Source organism: Mirounga angustirostris, unplaced genomic scaffold, assembly GCF_029215605.1.
Source record: "Mirounga angustirostris isolate CCGP_5_RB_7025 unplaced genomic scaffold, mMirAng1.0.hap1 SCAF_8, whole genome shotgun sequence".
NCBI classification, from domain to species: Eukaryota; Metazoa; Chordata; class Mammalia; order Carnivora; family Phocidae; genus Mirounga; species Mirounga angustirostris.
The window spans coordinates 110,169,493-110,190,472 of record NW_026991716.1 but is presented as its reverse complement, the minus strand read 5'-3'; the positions used below and the strand labels follow the sequence as shown (position 1 = coordinate 110,190,472).

General features: G+C 36.9%; 1 protein-coding gene across 1 annotated transcript in view; it reads left to right on the top strand.

Moving 5' to 3' along the window:
- Window positions 1-20,980, top strand: part of THEMIS (thymocyte selection associated) — a 187,634-nt gene that overhangs the window by 99,688 nt on the left and 66,966 nt on the right. Inside the window, exon 4 of the mRNA XM_045865441.2 lies at window positions 838-1,886. Within this exon, the coding sequence (XP_045721397.2) occupies window positions 838-1,886 (1,049 nt within the window). The remainder of the gene's footprint in view (window positions 1-837; window positions 1,887-20,980) is intronic.

The following is a 20,980-nucleotide window of genomic DNA, read 5'->3' as shown; positions in this document are numbered from 1 at the left end:
AAGGATTGCATCTTGTTGTTCACTTCCATATATTAATCTTAAGTACCTTATATCCCATGATCTTGCAGTGTTGTTCTGTAGAAGGATAGAATTTTGTGTAAAGAATGTATGTCTTGGGCCTTATGCAGGAAGGGTCTTACTTGAAGTATTGAAATTTTCTTCTAAGATAATTTCATATATTATGGCTAGAGCTCAAGAGCATGACTTCAGATATTATAAACCTTCTGAAAAAGATACATACACACAGATATACATTTATAAATATACACATATATTTATCTATGTTATGTGTGATAAAGCTATTTAAAAAAACAGGAGAATGATTAACTCTAGAATCAGGAGAATGGTTATCCCTAGGTTGTAGTGAGGAAGGTGAAATTTTGATAAGCTTCATAGGGCTCCAAGGGACAGGTTAATATCTCTTTTTTAAGCTGAGCAGTGAGTTTATGGGTGTTGATTTTACATATGATCTACTTCATTTTAAAATGTAAAAAAAAGAAAGTCACACATAAGAAATGTTATATCATGGACATCTGATTTTTTTTTTAAAGATTTTATTTATTTGAGAGAGAGAGAGAGAGAGCACATGAGAGGGTGGAGGGTCAGAGGGAGAAGCAGACTCCCTTTTGAGCAGGGAGCCCGATGCGGGACTCAATCCTGGGACTCCAGGATCATGACCTGAGCCGAAGGCAGTTGCTTAACCAATTGAGCCACCCAGGCTCCCGACATGATTTTTTTAAGTGGAATTTATCTATGGCACCAGGAGAGATTCTAATACTTTATCAAAGCAACATTGTGATGGACAAAATATCATAGTCTTTTTTTTTTTTCTTTCAGTCCGAAAAGATATAGTCCGCATCCTCCCCAGTTTAGATATTGAAGTCAAAGACATTACTGACAGTTACGATGCCAACTGGTTTCTTCAGCTATTATCTACACAAGATCTCTTTGAAATGACCAGTAAGGAGTTCCCCATAGTGGCCGAAGTCATAGAGGCACCTCAAGGAAACAAGCTTCCCAGAAGCATTTTACAGCCTGGGAAGACCATTGTGGTCCACAAAAAGTACCAGGCATCGAGGATCTTAGCTTCAGAAATTCGAAGCAATTTTCCTAAAAGGCACTTCTTGATCCCCACTAGCTATAAAGGCAAATTCAAGCGGCGACCCCGGGAGTTCCCAACTGCCTATGACCTTGAGATAGCAAAGAGTGAAAAGGAGCGTCTCCACGTGGTGGCCACCAAAGCCTTTCATCCCCCTCATGACGAACTGTCATCCGTATCTGTTGGGGACCAGTTTCTAGTGCATCACTCACAGACGACTCAAGTCCTTTGTGAGGGAATCAAAAAAGTGGTGAATGTTCTAGCCTGTGAAAAAATCCTCAAAAAATCCTATGAGACAACGCTGCTCCCTTTGTACATGGAAGGAGGTTTCGTAGAGGTGATTCATGATAAGAAACAGTACCAGATTTCTGAGCTCTGTGCGCAGTTCCGCTTTCCCTTCAACGTGAAGGTATCTGTGAGAGATCTTTCCATTGAAGAAGACATTTTGGCTGCTACACCAGGACTGCGGTTGGAGGAAGCTATCACAGACTCCTATCTACTTATAAGTGACTTTGCCAACCCCAGGGAGTGCTGGGAAATTCCTGTCAGTCGCTTAAATATGACTGTTCAGTTAGTTAATAGTTTTTCTAGGGACACAGAATCAGTTCTAGTCAGGACTCTGGTTGAAGAGATCACCGAAGAACAGTATTACATGATGCGAAGATATGAAGGCTCTTTCTCCCATCCCCCACCTCGCCCTCCCAAACATCCCTCAGTGGAGGAAACAAAGTTAACCCTGCTCACCTTAGCAGAGAACAGGGCTGTGGGTCTGCCTAAGTCTCCCAAGGTAAGGCTATGATTTTGTAGTTTTTCCTTTTTAGCATTTTCCTTGAGGCAATTTATTTCAAGTCTCTTCCGAGTTTTTTTTTTTTTTTGCTTACTTTTCTTTCTTTCATGCCATATTTGAAATGAGCCTTTCTGATGCACAGTAGATGAATGAACATCAACAGAGCATAAGCTGTTGCAGCGTTTTGTATTTTGATGCTTAACCAGTAGATGTGACAAGAAGTTTGTATTGAATTAGAAATAGCAGGGATGACATTTGGATATGATGACCCAAATTGCTGTCTCATTGGGTTTTGGTAATTAGGAATGTTTTATGAGGTGCCTCAGAAGCAAATCTCTTTTATTTTGGAAGTGCTGTTCTTTTTTCTAGGTAGAGTTGTTTTAATACTTCATCCAGGAAATGAGCATACAATAAGCTCCCTTCTTCGGGGGTGGTTTACCAGTGGCATGCATCTATAACACATGTCTTAATTTTGTTTTATGTGCAGAAAGATGTAAAAATATCTTGGCAGAACTGTGTGTGAGCATATGAGCATCTGCCCACATTCTGCCTATCTGAGGATTGTAATCTTTAACAGTTCTATTGAAAAACAAAATCAATAAAATTGCAGACAGTGTGAGATCGTAACAGAATCAACAACTCCATAACCATTGGAAAGGTTTTGGGAGGGGAGGGGTTTGGGCTTCATTTCTCCTTGAAGTCTTTGCCTCTTGAAAACTGCCTGCTGAGTACCTGGAAAGCAGTTGCCCTGACACCATGGAGTGTAGGTCGTTTATCTGGCCGGCAGTGGTTCTGTGGTGTGTGGAAGGAGTGCATTCTGGCCTGGCAGATGTTGTGCTAGCAGCTGGGGGAAACAAAGCAATTAGTAAAACAAAGAGAGATGCTGTGTTTACTCTCTATACTCAGGAATGATAGCAGCCTTGGGCTTCAAGTATGTGCGTTTGAAAATACTTTTAATGCTACATTTCAAAGATTGCATTCTGAGTGTGTGCTGGATAAATCCAGTAACAATCTTCAAACTCATCTTCACAAAAAAGATAAAAGCAGCAGAAATTTCCTTTCCAGAAAAAAACGATCTTGAAAGAGTCATTTTAAATTAAACAATTGTTCCCAAATAATGTTGATTAACAGGCTGCTATTAATGTCGAGAGTGTCTGGCTTCTCCTGTTTAATATATTTTTATTGCTGAATGGAATGATGTGAGAGATGGAATGATGGTCTCATTTTTAGTGGTAGGCAGAATAATAACCCCCCATGCCCTCCCAAGATGTTCGTGCCTAAACTTCCAGAACCTGTGAATATATTACATTAGATGGCAAGAGAGACTTTGTACATGTGCTTAAAATTAAGGACTTTGAGATGAGGAGATTATTCTGGATTAACCAGATAGGTCCCACTTAATCACAGGTCCTTAAAAGAACCTTTCCCAGTTGAGGTCAGGGTCAGAGAGAGATGTGACTCAGGGGAATGGTCACAGAGAGACAGTGTTGCTGCCTTTGAAGATGAAGGAAGGGAGAATTGAGTCAAGGGATGCAGATGTCTCTAGATGCTAGAAAAGTTAAGAAAACATTCTCCCCTAAAGCCTCCAGAAAGGAACACAGCTCTGATGTGATTTTGGGATACAGGTGGGGTTCGGTGGAGTGAGGTCCTGAGCTGACAACCAAGAAAGATTCAGCCAGCCTTCTGTTCTCTCATCAGCTCTGTCAGCACCTTCATTTTAGCCAATGAGACTTATGTAGGATTTCTGACTTACAGAACTGTCAGATAATAAATTTGTATTGTTTAAGGCACCATGTTTATGTTACAGCAGCAGTGGAAAGCCAATATAAGACAGAAGTTGAGCAGGAGGAATAAGTAAAACTTTACATAGAAAGATCTATATTTAAGTTAGAACTTGTTTTTTTGGCAAAGTGACTTTTTCTTTTTCTTTTTAATGAATTTATTAGCTCATGTACCCATGGAGAACCTAAGGGTACAGCTAACCTTCAGGGACAGTTGGAAGCAGTATTTTGAACATGGCCAAAGTGGGTCTTGCTTTTCATCACAGAGTTCTTTTCACAGACTAGTTTTATTCATACAGGGCACACTGCGATGATGGTTCCGGCATCATTTAGTCTCACCACTTGATAAAAATATCATCTCTTTGTTTGTTTTCAGCTTAAAAAGAGGGGGGCTTTGGAGCACAAGCCCATTTCCCAGTTCAATCAATTCATTGGCTACTCCATTTTACAGCCAAGATTGTCTCAAATGGTAGAGATAAGTGTGAAGTGTGTGAAGATCTGGAGATGTCCATTACAATCAGAAAGGAAGGAGTCGAAAATTCTAAACTACTAAGAAAGCATTCATAGAAAAAAATAGGTTGAAAGTTTTAAAAATGCCATTTCACAGAATGTCAGATGAAAATGATCCAAGTGTTTTATTTGGAGAGAAACTCACAAAACAGGTTATACCTAGGTTACTGATTTGGAGAAACCTCCAGACCCCCTCCTGAGTTTCTCCTTTACTCACACAACTGCACAATACTCGTGACACCAGATATGTGAGGTTTCTGACACCAAGCAGTTTGTTGCCACCAAGTGGGTGTCCTACAACTTAACTCAATTCCGAAACTACTTACTTGGAGATAGTGTCAGATCCCACATGTTAAGGTCTCAGTCCCTCAAGTCTGCCCTCCACTTCAGACACTATTTGCAAGTAGTAGGTCCTCAGGTTACCTACAACTTCTGTCTGAGAAGGCTACAGATTCCCACAAGCCCCTCATCAGGTTTAGTGAATTCCCTAGCACAGCTCAGAGAACTCAGGGCTTGGGTTTATTAGTTTATTAAAGGATATGATAAAGGATGCAGATGAATAGTCAGAGGGAGAGATATGCAGGGCAAGGTCTGGTAGAGTCCTGAACACAGGAGCGCCTGTCCTGTACAGTTGGGATACACTACCCTCCTGGTATATGGATATGTTTGTTAACCTGGAAGCTCTCCAAACCCCGTACTTTTGGGATTCTTGTGGAGGCTTCCTCACATAGGGATGATCAGTTATTAACTCCATTTCTAGTCCCTCTCTGCTCTCTGGAGAATTCCAGAGTGGACAGTGGGGGAAGGGCTGAAAATTCCAAGCTTCTAATTATGGGGTGATTTTTCTAGTGACCAGCCTCTATCCAGAAGCCCACCCAGAGTCGCCTCATTAGAACAAAAAATATTCCTATTACCCAGGAAATTCCAAGGGATTTAGGAACTCTGTGTCAAGAACCAAGGATAGAGACCAGTATATATATTTTCTAGTATCTCACTGTTACTAAAATAAAACTAATGTAATCTTCGACTAAATTCGTATGTGTAGGATTCCAGATCAACTGAATAATTCCTAGCTCCTTGTTCTCTGGTCAGACCCCACATGGCTTCTTTTGTCTATTTCTGAGTCTCACTTTTTTTTTTTTTTTTAAGGTTTATGTATTTCAGAGAGAGAGCGAGCGAGAGATTACACAAGCGGGAGGGGCAGAGGGAAAAAGAGAATCTCAAGCAGTCTCCATGCTGAGCGTGGAGCCTGACATGGGGCTCGACCTCACGACCCTGAGATCATGATCTGAGCCAAAACCAAGAGTCAGATGCTCAACTGACTGTGCCACCCAGGTGCCCCTCTGAATCCCACTTCAAAGAATATTGAATAATAGAAGTTTGTTAAATGTTGAGTCATTTATTAAGATGTTAAAAAGTCCAGGAGACATTTTCATCTGAGAAATAGTTGAGGGAACTGAGTGATTGTCTAAGCCTGAATGACTTGGTGCTGGATGATACTGTTGTATACATTTAAAGAGCTACTCTGTGGCAAAGAGTGCATTCTGATTTTCTATTACAGCATTGGCTGAGAGTCAAAGGGAAGACAGTTTTGGTATAATATGTGGGAATAGGTTCCTTGTCCCCTAAAAGGTGAAAGCAGAAGCTAGGAAACCCTAGGTCAGTGATGTCATCAGGACACTTGTGCTCAGTTGAAAGTTTATCAGTCAGTTGAGAAGGGTCTATAATTCTTTGTTTATAATTAATTTCATCAATGCTAGTGTAGTGTGGTAGATAAAGAAATATATTTTCTCTGAAATCACTTTAAAATGGCAGAGAATGCTATAATTTACCTGTGCTCAGACCTACTGACCTCATTTTCAACACTTTTTCTTACCATGAAGATAGAAATCTGCTTAGTGGATCATTTGTGGAGTATAAACAGAAGCTCTGTCAGTTTCTGCATAATCTACTTGAAAAGTCTTACAACCTACTATTTCTTATCATCACAGTGTCATCTTTTCATATATTTCTTTTATGTTTCTTCTGATATCTACATTGAAGCTCTTCTATCTATGTATGCTTTTAGAAGTGATTGGTTAAAGCGCTTTTTATACTCCACAGGCAGGAAGCAGCCATTGAAAACAAGCCTCTAAGATTCTGACTTGCATATGGAATATTGCTTTAAATTCGGAGAACAATTTGTAAGGGTTGTTCAGAGTTTAAATATTCAAACCCACTTAACTCCTTAAAATACCTTATTCTATATGTAGGGAAGAGTATTAGATCCTCATTATGTAAATTTACTTATGCCTTCCCAGTGGGTCATTACTTTTCCTAGATCATTTCTTGTACTGTGAAACAACACGACAGATGCATGTGCTACCTGAGAGTATAGGTATCCACTGCCAGTGATGAACCCTGCAGGTTCATCTTTAGAAATTAAGAATATATGAGGACAGGTTATAGAAACTAGGATAAATAGAAAGAACTGTTTTCCAGGGTAGAATTGCAAGTGCTCTCTAGCTTGAGCAATGCCTAGAATAAGGAAGGATCGATTGTAGTAGCACTTGAGAATTATAATATGGGTATGATCGGGGCAGGTGTAGGGTATGTGTGGGGTAGATATCACCAGAGATGACAGCACATCTCGAGGCCTAGGAAGTTTTACACGGAAGGACTTTATTGTCATTTTGAAAACATGATAACTGTTAGGGGGAATAATGGATGGGGTTTGAACAAAGGGATGAGAATGTCCTGAGTGACCCTTCAACATTCCTTTTGGGCTTATGACAATGTAGACATAACATCTTTAGGATCTTTGCATTCTGTTTCTTAATCAGATGAGAACAGTGTTATAAAATGACAAAGTAAATGGCTGGGCCTAAAAATGTTTTCTAAATGGGAGTGTTGTGGGGCCGACTCTCCTTTCCTGAGGGTTAGTATCCATGTCAAAAGTAGTTTCAGAAAAGAACATGTACTCACTGGGGTTTTTGCCTGTCGTGGATATATATGGCTATGACTTCTGAGTGCCACACAGGAGAAATGTAACTTCTGTATTCTGATGAAAGGGCCTATAACCAGATAGAAAAACAAACCTTTGGTTGAAAGATGAGATATTCTACTCCTTCAGAGACTGCACCTGGGACCAGAAATCTTACATTTCACTAACTCTATTTGGCCATTTAATGCCCAAGTGTCCACTTTGCTGCTGGAATTTCTAGATTTCTGTCGGAAAAGAACACCCACAGGAGACATTAAGGCAAAGAGCAAGGGAGGCAGTAATGGCAAGGTAGTGTGATTTGAGCAGAAAACAAACCCAGTACCAGAATTAGAGTGAGAGCTGAAAAAGGCAGAGGGAAGCAGCAGTTTCTGGGAGGTGCAGAGAGAACACTTCACCAGCTGCTGCTGGGTGCTAAGACTCACTTCTGATCCAGTGTGACAGTTAGTGGCTGAAAAGTGTTAAAGAAACTATGCTACTAGGGTAAATCTAGATTATTAGAGAATAGTTCATATCCTCTGTTTTTGTTTTTGTTAACCTGATGTAGTATAAAGACAGTAAGAGCTTTTGGATTTGTAACCCACTCTACACTTTGAAGATTGATATCTATCTACTCATGATGCATTCTCTCTAACATAGAAGCTGTAACTCTGTTTCCCTGTGAATAGGGAAAAGTAACGTTTTAGCAGTCTTCAGAGACCAAAGGCAAAGATGGTGGAGCATGGACATACTTAAAAAATTGGGATTTTAAATCTCAGAAATAAGAAAGAGGGAACTTATGATCTTCCTTTAAAACATTGACAAATTTAGCATATTTTCAGCAGATATTTGAGCCATCCTCAAGGTTAAGGCACATAAAGATTAAGACACCATGGGTTTTGAGTTGCCCAAGATCTGTAGCCTAATTTAAAGGCATGAGCCTGTAAACAGCCAACTATATTAGGAGCAAGTAAAAAAAGTGGGAGGAGAAGGGAAAGGATGAATAAAGGAAGTGCTGAGTAGAAAATTAGCCAAAGTCCAGTTCCAGCTGAAACCCTGCAGGTAAAACTCTGTACCCAGTGGGAAGTGTGGAATAGTTACAAGTTCTTTTTGTGCTTCTGGAAATGAGAGAGTAAACAGAACTTTTAAAGTTTTCCTCTGACATAACATGTACTATATTAATACTTCTAGCTGGATAGCCAAAGAATTGCTTAAATGACATTTAAATGAAAAAAAATTAGTTAAAGTCAGGCTTAAGGCGACATGGCCTTATTTTCAGGAAATGTCAACCAAAAAATGAATGTTATTCAACTAATAATAAAATACTCATTTTCTCTAGAGAGTTTGTGTCCAAAGAACACTGTTTCCTCCTGGGAGGCTGAAGTGTACTCCTACTCGGAAATACTTGAATTAACCAAAATTTTGGCCCTCTTTGAGTTTTCAGTTGTCAGTGTTTGCAGCAGGGGAATGAGGAAAGACTGATAAAAAAACATTAGTGAATACTGCTCCTTGCATCCCTCTCCCATCTGTGGAGTCAAGAACTAAAATAACCAAATATGTGGTTATCACATTTTCAGTGTTAGTAATTATTATTTTTTAACTGCAAAAAAAGTCATTTAAAATTTTTGTTTATTTTCCCAGTGGATTGGCAAAATGATTGAATGAAACTTATAGTAAATCATTCCACATTAGATTTCTGGCTTTTATGGAGATTAGGATAGTTTTCATTTTTTTTTTTTTTAAAGATTTTATTCATTTATTTGAGACCGAGAGAATGAGAGACAGAGAGCATGAGAGGGAGGAGGGTCAGAGGGAGAAGCAGACTCCCTGCCGAGCAGGGAGCCCGATGCGGGACTCGATCCCGGGACTCCAGGATCATGACCTGAGCCGAAGGCAGTCGCTTAACCAACTGAGCCACCCAGGCGCCCAGTTTTCATTTTTTTTAAGCATTCATAACCTGGAAATCCCTGTTTAGAAATGACCAGCTACCACTGAAGAATTAGTAATTTGGGAATGCTCAGTGCACAATATGTATAAAGTAAGGGCATTTGTATTGCCAACTTCCTATAACCCCTATAGGGATTCATTGATTCACTGAGTCATTCATTTCCCTATGTATTCATTGAGTTGGGTGTGGGCTTACTAGATATTTAAGTTCTGTTCTTTGAGCTCACTACCTTTTCTTTTGTTTTTTAAATTTTCAAAAACTCTAAAGAGTAGCTGGAGAAATCTAGAGGAGGTTAGTTCCAGCTGGCTTTGCAGTTTCAAAAACTGATTTATCTGAGTTTTCCATTACTATATCAATTCTGAATTTATTTTAGAATAAAAACCTTACTTAGAAATAAATTGATAAGACATAAGCTATATATTTGAGCAAATAAGTTTTCCTACAACTCACAGTTTCTTGCAAGTGAACCATTACTTTTAATCTTTTGGTTGTGTTTCCAGACCTATATAAATGAAAACATTTATGTTTTGCTTCCCAAATCAAATTTCCTGGGTAAATGTTAAGATAGAAAATAAGCACAAGAGTGCTATGAAAGAATGTGTAAGGATAGGCTTCCTAAAATCAGTATTTTTTTTTAAGTTAAAAAGTAGAAAACTTAAGAAAAAGATTGTTCTCTGTATTAGAAGACAGTAGTAAGTAAGAATGAACATAGAATTTAAGAGACTAGAGGGTCCGTAAAAACTCTAAAAATTCAAAGAGAAAGAAATGATTAATACTAATGCATTATTTAAGGACAAACTCTCAGCCAGCCTATTACAGCACTAATTTTTTTTTTTTTAATCATACTTCATCCAGAATCTAACCTCAATATGATCATGATGTCTTGGAAAACCTCTACTTAGTACTTAATTATCAATATACACTTCTAATAGAACAAGTTGCTTTTAGCTATTTTGTAAGATATGCCATTGTTTAAGACATTTACCATGAACCAGTCACACAGCTCATTTAAAATTTGGTGAGGAGAGAAAAAAATTAGAGGAAATCCTGTAAGATCATAAGGCCATTGACTGCAAAATTAGCCAAATGAATAAATAAATAAATAAATAAATAAATAAATAAATATATATATATATATATATATATATATATATATATATATATTAGACCACAAGAACTATATAATGTCTATTGTTATTTATGCAGACAAAGAATTGAAAGGGGTTGATCGTAAAATTGTGGAGTTACACAATATATAAAAAGCAAGAAGTATCAGTTCTCCTAGTGTAAGAGATAAGAATGTAATTTTAACTTGTGATGTTAAGCTTATTTAGATCACTAAACTTTATATAACATTTGTCCTTAATGGAAATTTGTTGTTTCCGATGCTTTCCAGACCTTAGCTAGTGTTTAAAAAGTGCTTCCTTACTAGTTATGAAATAGGATAAAATACCAAGTCATATGAATTGTCTAATCCAAGGATGGGAATTGCCCTACCCAAGATATTTTTCTCTTCATTGCCTCTGGTTCTAGCTTCTCCTCTGATCTGTAATCATTTCTGTATTTTTCCATTCGCACTAGACTCTTCTCAAGCCGAATTTGCTCTCACAGGGTTGACAGGCATCCTGTGTTCAATAAAATATCATAAGGTCTATGATCCAGGCTGCTCAGTGTTCTCTAATTAAAAAACTACTTGCCCATTACTGAATTCTTCCTCTGTTCCTGGCATTATGCTAGGTGCTTACATGTATTTTTATCTTATTTAATCCTTCACACAGCTTCATGAAATGGGTGCTGTTATTATCCCTGTTTTGCAGATGAGATGAATGAGGCTGAAAGGTATGTAATGTATCCTGGTTGGCAAATTTTGTGGTCAATCCTTAGTCCTCATATTATTTTTTTTCAATTCCAGTATAGTTAACATACAGTGCAATATTAGTTTCAGGTGTACCATATGGTGATTCAGCTTCCATACATCACCAGGGCTCATCATGATGAGTGCATTCCTGAATCCCTATCACCTGTTTAACCCATTCCCCCACTAACTTCCCCTCTGGTAACCATCAGTGTGTTTTCTATGGTTAAGAGTCTGTTTCTTGGTTTCTCTCTGTCTCCCTTTCTCTTTTTTTCTTTTGCTCATTTGATTTGTTTCTTAAATTCCACATATGAGTGAAATCACGTGGTATTTGTCTTTCTCTGACTGGTCTATTTCTCTTAGCATTATATTCTCTAGTCCATCCATGCCATTGCAAATGACAAGATTTCATTCTTTTTTATGGCTGAGTGATACTCCATTATCCATATATATATGATATACATATACCACACCTTCTTTATCCATTTTTCTATCAGTGGACACTTGGGCTGTTTCCACAGTTTGGCTGTTGTAAATAGTGCTGCAGTAAACATTGGGGTGCATATGTCCCTTTGATTTAGTATTACTGTATTTTTTGGGTAAATACCCAGTAGTGTGGTTACTAGATCACAGGGTAGTTCCATTTTTAACTTTTTGGGGAACATCCACACTGTTTTCCACAGTGTCTGCTCCAGTTTGCATTCCTACCTACAGAGCATGAGGGTTCCTTTTTCTACACATCCTCACCAGCATTTGTTGTTTCTTGTGTTTTTGATTGTAGCCATTCTGACGGGTGTGAGATATCTCACTGTAGTTTTGATTTGCATTTCCCTGGTGATAAGTGGTGTTGAGCATCTTTTCATATGTCTATTGGCCATCTATATGTCTTCTTTGGAAAAATGTTCATGTCTTCTGCCATTTTTAATTGGATTATTTTGGGGTGTTGAGTTGTGTAAGTTCTTTTAGAGGGGACATTCCTCAACATAATAAAGGCCATATATGAAAAACCCATAGCTAACATCATACTCAATGGGGAAAACCTGAGAGCTTTTCCCCTAAGGACAGGAACAAGACAAGGATGTCCACTCTGACTCCTTTTATTCAACAAACTACTGGAAGTCCTAGCCACAACAATCAGACAACAAAAAGAAATAAAAGGCAACCAAATTGAAAGGAAGAAGTAAAACTTTCACTATTTGCAGATGACATGATACTATGTATAGAAACCCTGAGAGACTCCACCAAAAAACTACTAGAACTGATAATTCAGTAAAACTGCAGGATGCAAAATCAATATGCAGAAATCTGTTACATTTCTATACATTAATAAGCAGCAGAAATCAAGGAATCAGCCTCATTCACAATTGCAAAAAAACCAATAAGATACCTAGGAATAAACCTAAACAAAGAGGTGAAAGACCTGTACTCTGAAAACTATAAAACACTTAACGAAAGAAGTTGAAGACAACACGCAAAAAAAAGGGAAGACATTCTATGCTCATGGGTTGGAAGAACAAATATTATTAAAATGTCTATACTACCCAAAGCAGTCTATACATTTAATGCAATCCCTATCAAAATACCAACAGCATTTTTCACAGAACTAGAACAAACAGTTCTAAAATTTGTATGGAACCACAAATGACCCCAAATAACCGAAGCAGTCTTGAAAAAGAAAAGCAAAACTGGTGCTATCACAATTCCGGACTTCAAGTTATATTATGAAGCTTTAATAGTCAGAACAGTGTGGTACTGGCACAAAAGTAGACACACAGATCAATAGAACCTAATAGAAAACCCAGAAATAAACCCACAATTATATGGACAATTAATCTTCAACAAAGGAGAAATGAATAGACAATAACAAAAAGACAGTCTCTTCAACAAATGGTGTTGGAGAAACTGGTCAGCTACATGCAGAAGAATGAAACTAGACCACTTTCTTACACCATACACAAAAATAAACTTAATATGGATTAAAGACCTAAAAGTGAGACCTGAAGCCATAAAAATCCTAAAAGAGAGCCAGGCAGTAATGCCTCTTGACATCAGCTGTAGCAACATTTTTCTAGAATGTCTCCTGAGGCAAGGGAAATAGAAGCAAAAATAAACTATTTGGACCACATCAAAATAAAAAGTTTCTGCACAGCAAAGGAAATAATCAACAAAACTGAAAGGCAACCTCCTGAACGGGAGAAGATTTTGCAAATAACATATCCAATAAAGGGTTAGTATCCAAAGTCCTCATATTATTTGAATACTATGCAGTAAATGGCATAGTTGAACACTCCCTCCTTTTGTTTTATGGAACATCATGCCCTTCTGGTTTTCTTGTGCTGTCGTTAGTGGTTGAATTTCCTCCTGGATTTTTGACTGGCTCTCCCTCTTGTGGTCTCCCTTAACTATAAGTATCTGAATGCTTTAGAGCTTAATCCTTAGTATCTTATCTATCCAGGCTCGCTTTTTAAGTCTCCATCCGTACTCACAAATTCCTTATTTTATACCTATAAAACAGCTCTCAAAATTAGTCACATGTATGGATTTATTAAGAAAAACAACTGGAAATGAACTTATATTTTTCCTTTAAAATCTACTTTAATGCTTAGATGTCATCTCCTAAAGAAAGTTCAGTCTTTGAGAGATAGTAGCCTGTGACATTGTGTCTGGTCTTTTGAAGTTATCAGAGGTCAGAGAAGTGACCAGGTGAAGACAGACACTTCCTTCTGATGTTTTGTAAATGTAGGTTTATCATGCTTAGGATTTTTTTTTTTTTAATTGCTCCAGTGATGGCAAAAAGCAGGAAAGTACCTTAAACTTTCTAAGAGATGTTAGAATTTTAGGGAAGGCCTAAGGCCATTCCTGGCATCAGCAGAAAGCTTTTTAGTAACAATTCAAGTTTCACTGAAATAAACTTCAGGAGCTGGACCTCAAACAAGGACTAGGACCAGTAATTTTGGAATTCCACACCAAGTAGGTGATAACACAAGGTCGAGAAAGACTGTCAAGCCTTTTCTTCATCAAGGGAGAGATGAGCCTACTAAAGAGAAGAGGACTGTTAAGGATCAATATGTAAAGAGTTCAGAATAATGGACACATCATTAATAAACCAAGAAAAAATCGGAGTATATTACTGCTACATAGAGGAAAACTAGAAGTATATAATTGCAATAAAAGATTGAAGATAAAGATTTAAAATCTATTTTTTGCATTTCTTTAGATATTACTATAATTGTATATTGTATGTAAAATGCTCTTAATTATTTATACCTATAATTATTTTAAAATGTTAAGATAATGATTATTACTGTAATTGTTTACACTTATTTTAGCTCCATAGATGTAAAGCCTTAATTGCATGCCATTTGCTGTGATAAGCACTGGAGACACATTAAGAGAATGAAACACAGTACCTAAGCTCAGGAGACTTTCTGTCTAATGGATTCGACATAGGAAGATAATTTCAGTATGAAAACTGGAGAGAAGAATGCTATTAGTTGGAGAGTGCACAGATCTGGGGGACAATTTATTATGATCTATCAAAAATTGGGATTGAGCTCAGAAAAGGATATTTAGATGTCCAGGTTGAAGTGAGTGAGTTTAAACAAGTAGAATTAGTTAGATGTACAGCGGTATTTACTGTGATCCAGCCAGAAGGAGCGTCAGGTGTTGTTGATAGTGTGTAGACATAACTCTATCAGGATCCTGGAGAGGTTTATAATGGCCATAGTGTAGAGCAATATTATGAGGGTGGAAGAGCAAATAAGACCAGATCAGTTAAAGTGTGTCATTACCAAGCTTCTTATCTCAGGCTCATAAGTAGTTTGGTGCGCTTCTTAATCATTCTGTTCCAGATGAGGAATGCAGCTCCCTCAATATCAACTTCTTAGGTTCTCTGCCACACTGTGCTCTCCAGTGTTCAGGGCTCAGTTTTTGAGTTACTAGATCTCTCCTTTGCCTGGTTCAGGCATCAGGTGATTGCGTGACTATAGACTTGTCTCTCCTTGGCTAATTTCCTAAAGATTGTTAGCTATGTTCTTGGGGACTCATCCATCATCCCTTATCTTTCATCTTTTTAGTCATTTCTTCCTTTCTATTTTGCTAAGAGGTACTGTTTTGTGTTTTTTGTGTGTTTTTTTTTTCCTGTACTTCCACTCCTTTTTTGACAATAGACCCTAGTGCCCCATTAAGCCCACAGCTAAAACATTAGCACCTGAAACAAGCTAGGTCCCATTTTTACCTCACCCTCCTAAAAGAAATACTGCATTTTATTCTTCCAGCACAGAAGAGAATGAAAACCAACAAAATCAGTTGTATTCCCTATTAAAAAAAAAAAAAAAGACTAGTCCTTCCTTAAACTGGTCTATTTTTTAGGGAAATTTTATAGAGATAGAGGAAAAATGGAGGGTATTTTAGAGTTCCCAGTAGGAAAATAATAATAAAATTTCTGTTTTAGATACAAAATGTCTAGAAAAGGCAAGTTTATAGAGACAGAAAACAGAGAAGTGGTAGCCTAGAGTGGTGGTTGTCTAGAGTGGTGCGTAGGAGCAGAGATGAACTGCAAACAGGCGTGAAGGAACTTTTTGCATGATGAAAAAGTTCTATACCTGGATGGTTGCCCAGCCCTTTAAATTTCTTAAATTCATTGAATTGTACACTTATAATGGTGAAAACATCAATTTTCCTTAATAAATCTATTAAAATGTCCATTTTGGAAAATCTAATTACAGAGCAGATAATCAGTTCAAATAGAAGCAGAAAGAACAGTTAGAAAGCCAAAGTACCAATATCAGAGAGAGAGAGATGACTGCCTCTGTGACTGGAAGACAGATATTCAAGAGGTTTTTAGGAGATGGTGTTTGTACGGTATGTGGTTGATAAAGTGTAGGGAATAAGAAAGGCACAAAACAAGGAAAATATCCAGATTTCTGACATAAACATCATCATGGATGATGGTGAAACTCATTAAATAAGGAGCTCAAGACACAGATAGAAGGGTGGTTTTGCAGGGGCAAGATAAGAATTTAGTTTAAAGTATGCTCAGTTTAAAATGTCTGTGAGCAGTCTGAGCTGAGATGTCTAGTATAAAGTTAACGATGGTCTATAGTTGAGGAAAGAATTCCAGGCTGAATCTGGTGATTCAAGTGTCAGCAAATATAAATGGTTAATGAAGTTCTGTGAGAGGATGAGATGAAGCTGGAGAGTGTGTAGCTCATGAGGAAAAAAAAAAAAAAAGATGTACTTCTATGAGGAAATCCAAAATATAAGGGATAAAAGAAGTAGAAAATTAACACCATATGTCTGTTTTGGGGTGAGTGTAACTTTCCCTTATCCCTCAAAGTAGAGGGAAACCAGATAATAGTGAGCAATAAAAGAACAGCTATATCATCTTAAAAATTAATCATATTAATCTTCCTTCTGTGTTTCTTATCTTTATGAAGGCCACCAGCATATACTGAGTAGCCTAAAGCAGACATCTAGGAACAGTCCTTCCTATTTTTTCCTCTTCCCATGTATCAGTCATTAAATCCTATGGATTCTACTTCTTTAACATTTTTAAATTTATACCTCTCTACTTCAGGTCTTCATCATTTCTCTTCTGGATTACTGAGACCATCTCCTAACTAGTCTTTTTATGTTTGGTCATATTATATTGAAATTTATTACCCACATCACTGATATAGTTAACATTATAAAAGAAAAATCTTACTGTGTGATTCTCTTGCTAAAAATTCTTTGTGTCTTTCCTTTAAATTTTTTATCATCTGTCCCTTACTTGTTTCTCAAGCAATACTTCTCTCCATACCATACCTTACATCTATACTTCACCATAGTGAATTTGCAGTTTGCAAAAGACTGTGTTCTCTCCTGAGTTCCCAGTCTTTCCAAATGGAATTTTGTAATTTTTGTTTGTTTTGAACAGTCATTGGGGACTTACTAAATTCTAAATAAGTAAATAATTCTCATTAAATCCTTTCAGTGTCCGTATAAATGTTATTATCATTCTCAATTTATAGACAAGGAAACTGAGGCAAGAGAATAATTGCCCATAGAAAGAGAGTTATCAGTAAGTGTTAGAGCTAGAATTCTAAACCAACCTTTATTCTTCATCGAAGTTACTCTCTGTTGTTACCTGTTCTAAGGAAATTTCCTTGGCACTCTACCTCCCATCCGCTAATTCACAGGTCTGTGTTTGGTACTCCTAATTTGGGTTTCCATAACAGGCCTTATGAACCGTTACCATAGTATTTACCATAAAATGTTAGAATGACTCTCTTACTTATCTGTCATACTCATTAGATACTGTGCTTCTTTAGGCCTAGGGATATATATGTAAAAATAAAATAAAATAAATAAATAAATAAATAACGCAGAGAGTTAATTATTTATATATTTATTTGTGCTTGCTTTATTTTAGTAAAGCTTCTGGTTCAGAACAGTCACTCAATACATATTTCTGGGAGGGAGGGAAGAAAGAAAGAAGGGAACAGGGAAGAAAGTATTTTGGGGGGGAAGGGGCAGAGGAAGAGGGAGAGGGAGAATCTTAAGCAGACTCTGAGCTGAGCACAGAGCCCAGTGCGGGGCTTGATCTCACGACTCTGAGATCATGACCTGAGCTGAAATCAAGAGTCAGGTGCTTAACCACCTGAACCACCCGGGCGCCCCTAGTTCTAATTTTTTTAGAATTTGATTTCATCTATATACTTAATATATATATACATATATGCATAGATACATAGATAATGTGTATGTATGTGTGCATGTGTGTGTGTGTACATATTATAATATGTATTATACACTATTGAGCTCCCATCTGACTTTTATTATGAAGGTAATTCCAAAATATCTTAATCCCATTTGTTAAGTAATTCTTCCCAATTTTTTGGATGTTTTCTTTAACATATAATAAATTTCTTCATATATAAGTCTGTTTCTGGGTTATTCATTCTTTTTCAGTGATCTTTTATTTTATTTTTGAATCAGGATTACATTTTAAAAATAGGATCCATTATTATGTGTTTGTATATAGATATACTTTTTAAATGGTTTTAAGAGTAAGGCATGTTATTTTAGGAAATAGAGAAAAACCAAAGAAAATAAATCACCAGTAATCTTATTTTATTAATAGATTTTCTATAAATATTATATTTCCATAATTCATTAACATATAGACTCAGGCACACATACATGGATGATTCTGTATCTGTATCTGTGATAAAGTGACATATGGACATACATGTATATGTATACATGTGTGTAGTCTAACAGATTGTTACATTTGACTCTTTGCCCTGAAATTATTCCAGAGGCTCAAAACCTCAGAACTGAAGGTGAGCCCATGAACCTCCACATTTTAAAGTGAGTTGCTAGACTATCTATGCAGGACTTGAAAGGTGAAGGTCATACAGTCAGTGCCAACAGCATCAGCCAGTCTTGCATCTTGGAAGCCAGGAGCAAATGTTCTATAGGTGCTAGGGCATTTTTCCTCACCATAAGTCAAGAAAGAGAAAGGTTAAGAAGTTAGCAAGTTGAGGGAGGATTTGTTTTGCAGAGAGTTAATCATACACTGTGGAGATTTTATCCCCAACATTATGGGTAAAGAAAGTTGAGTTTTTCTTTCTCATCCCAAGTTATGTGGTGGGGTCTTCAAGTGATCCACTTGAAGGCCTTGTCATTGGGGTGTGGGAATTTGAGAAAAATAAGAACTGACATTTGACCCATATCTATGAAGTCTAAAGGTAAGAGGCTATAACTGGAGATTTCCCCCTTCCGGGGTAAGTGATATTGAGAGTAAACTGCGCCTCCATCAATGGCAGAGCAAGTGGGTTCTCTGGAAACAAGATGTGAACTGGAGAGAGGGGAAGGGACCTTAAACACTAGATGTATTTCCTGAAGTCCAGGACCTGAGGGTGATAGTTTTAAGTGGCTAGCCTTGGGCAAAGATCTTACAGTGTGGTTCCCAACTAGGATGGTTTCCAAGTAATCTGCTGAAGTATCCCAGGAATGAATGGGGTCAGTTTTTAACATTTGCCATGCCCAGTTTACAGAGATAGGAGCAACCCAAGGCTGTATTTCTCATTTTCTCCTTATTTTTCTTTTCTCCTTAGACCCTATGCTGGAGAAATAAAAAAAGAAATTAGTGAGTAGAGGAAGAAGAAAGAGCTAATAATTAAGTCAACCATAATTTCTTCTCTATTTGTAGATTTGGAAGCCTCAAGGGAGATTAAGCTAGTACAGGAAGATGCTTTAAATTAGAGAAGCTCTTTGAGCTTTGCTTATTATATTAACTAGACTGGATCTAAGTGGCTAATACATAAATGTGGATTTTTATAAACTACTTGTTCCTTAAAAGCTATGGGATTGCCTTAAAATTTTATGCAGAGTTAGAACAACCACCCGTTTACAGACACTTGAAGGGATATAAAAGAACAAGAATGAAGTTGGTTCCTTCTTATACCCTATCAAGTCCCATTTGCTCAATAAATTGCTTATATAAGTATGTGTGTTTGTACACCCATGTGTGCCTATCTCCGTATATGAGTATATAAGTGTGGGTATGTGCAATGCAGTTATTTCCAGACATTCTTTTGGATGTCAAGTTTTTTTTAATGTCCAAATAAAATCAAGTAAGCCCTAATTTCTTATAATTTTTGGCATTCCAGTGCCCTCCTCCTTTATTTTCCAAAATTTATGTGGAAGATTTATATATTCTCCTTTGGTCTCCTTTGTTCTCTTTCTCTTCATTCTTTTCTGGATTTTATTATTTTATTTTATATTTTTGATAAACAGAAAGCTATACACAATTAATATACATAACTGGTGAGTTTAGTAATAACTATACACCCATGAAACCATCAAAACAGTCTATGCCATAAAACTGTCCATCACCTCCAAAAGTTTCCCACCATCCTCTTCATTATTGCTTTTCACTCTTACTTCATGTTTGTTTGTTTGTTTTGTCTCAGTACTGTGTTCCAACCTGCATCAGATTGCTCTGGTCTTAAGTGCCCCAAACTATGAATTCAATTTATTCTCTTTGATTTTTCAGGGAGCCACTAACAATGCACTTATGGGTAAAAATGAATCTGCTGAAGATCTGGTAGCTAGGAACAGAAAGTGAAGTTCTAAACCCTAATAATGATTAATCCTTGACCCTTAACCCTCTCCAGGCTTTCATCTCATAGAATTAGTGCCTTTCCTTCTAGGATCACCTCATATTGGTTGTTTACTTTTAAATAACATCAACATTATTATTATTAATGCATTAACAATGCTCATCTCGTAATTTAGTTATGTAATCTTAAACTTGGAGGGCTTGACTTGCCTTATAATCAGACCCACTTATAATTATTCTGAATCTGTGTTTATTTTCATATTTAACTCCTTAATCCATGAGAAATTTATTTTGTATATTGTGTTGTATGAAAAAACTTTTTTTTAAAACAGATGGTTAAACCGTTTTCCCAGTTCCATATATTTACTAAATATTCTTTACCCATCTGTTCTGAAGGCAGTTTCTCATTTTTTTTATTCTGTTTTTTATTCTCATTTTTTTATTCTGTTACCTGGCTTTTCTTAAATCAGTAACTCACAAATAGTATTTTCTAATATGTTATAATATTGGTATACATTTTTTTCTTCTTGTTATTAATTGTTTAGATTCTCAGCTCCTCATTCTTTCAAATGAACTTTTAAGCCACTTCATTAATTTCTATAAAAACATCTTGGGATTTTTAAAAAAATTTTTTTAGATTTTATTTATTTGAGAGAGAGAGACAGAGATACTGAGATAGAGAGCACAAGTGGGGAGAAGAGGGAGAAGCAGGCTCCCCACAGAGCAGGGAGTCTGATGCGGGACTCGATCCCAGGACCCTGGGATCATGACCTGAGCCGAAGGCAGACGCTTAACCGACTGAGCCACCCAGGCGCCCTCTTGGGGGGATTTTGATTGGAATTTATGAATTTTTATTTTACCATCTTGGCAAATGGTTTGATATTCCATTTAGTCAAATCTTATAATTAAAGTCCTGTATATCTTTATAA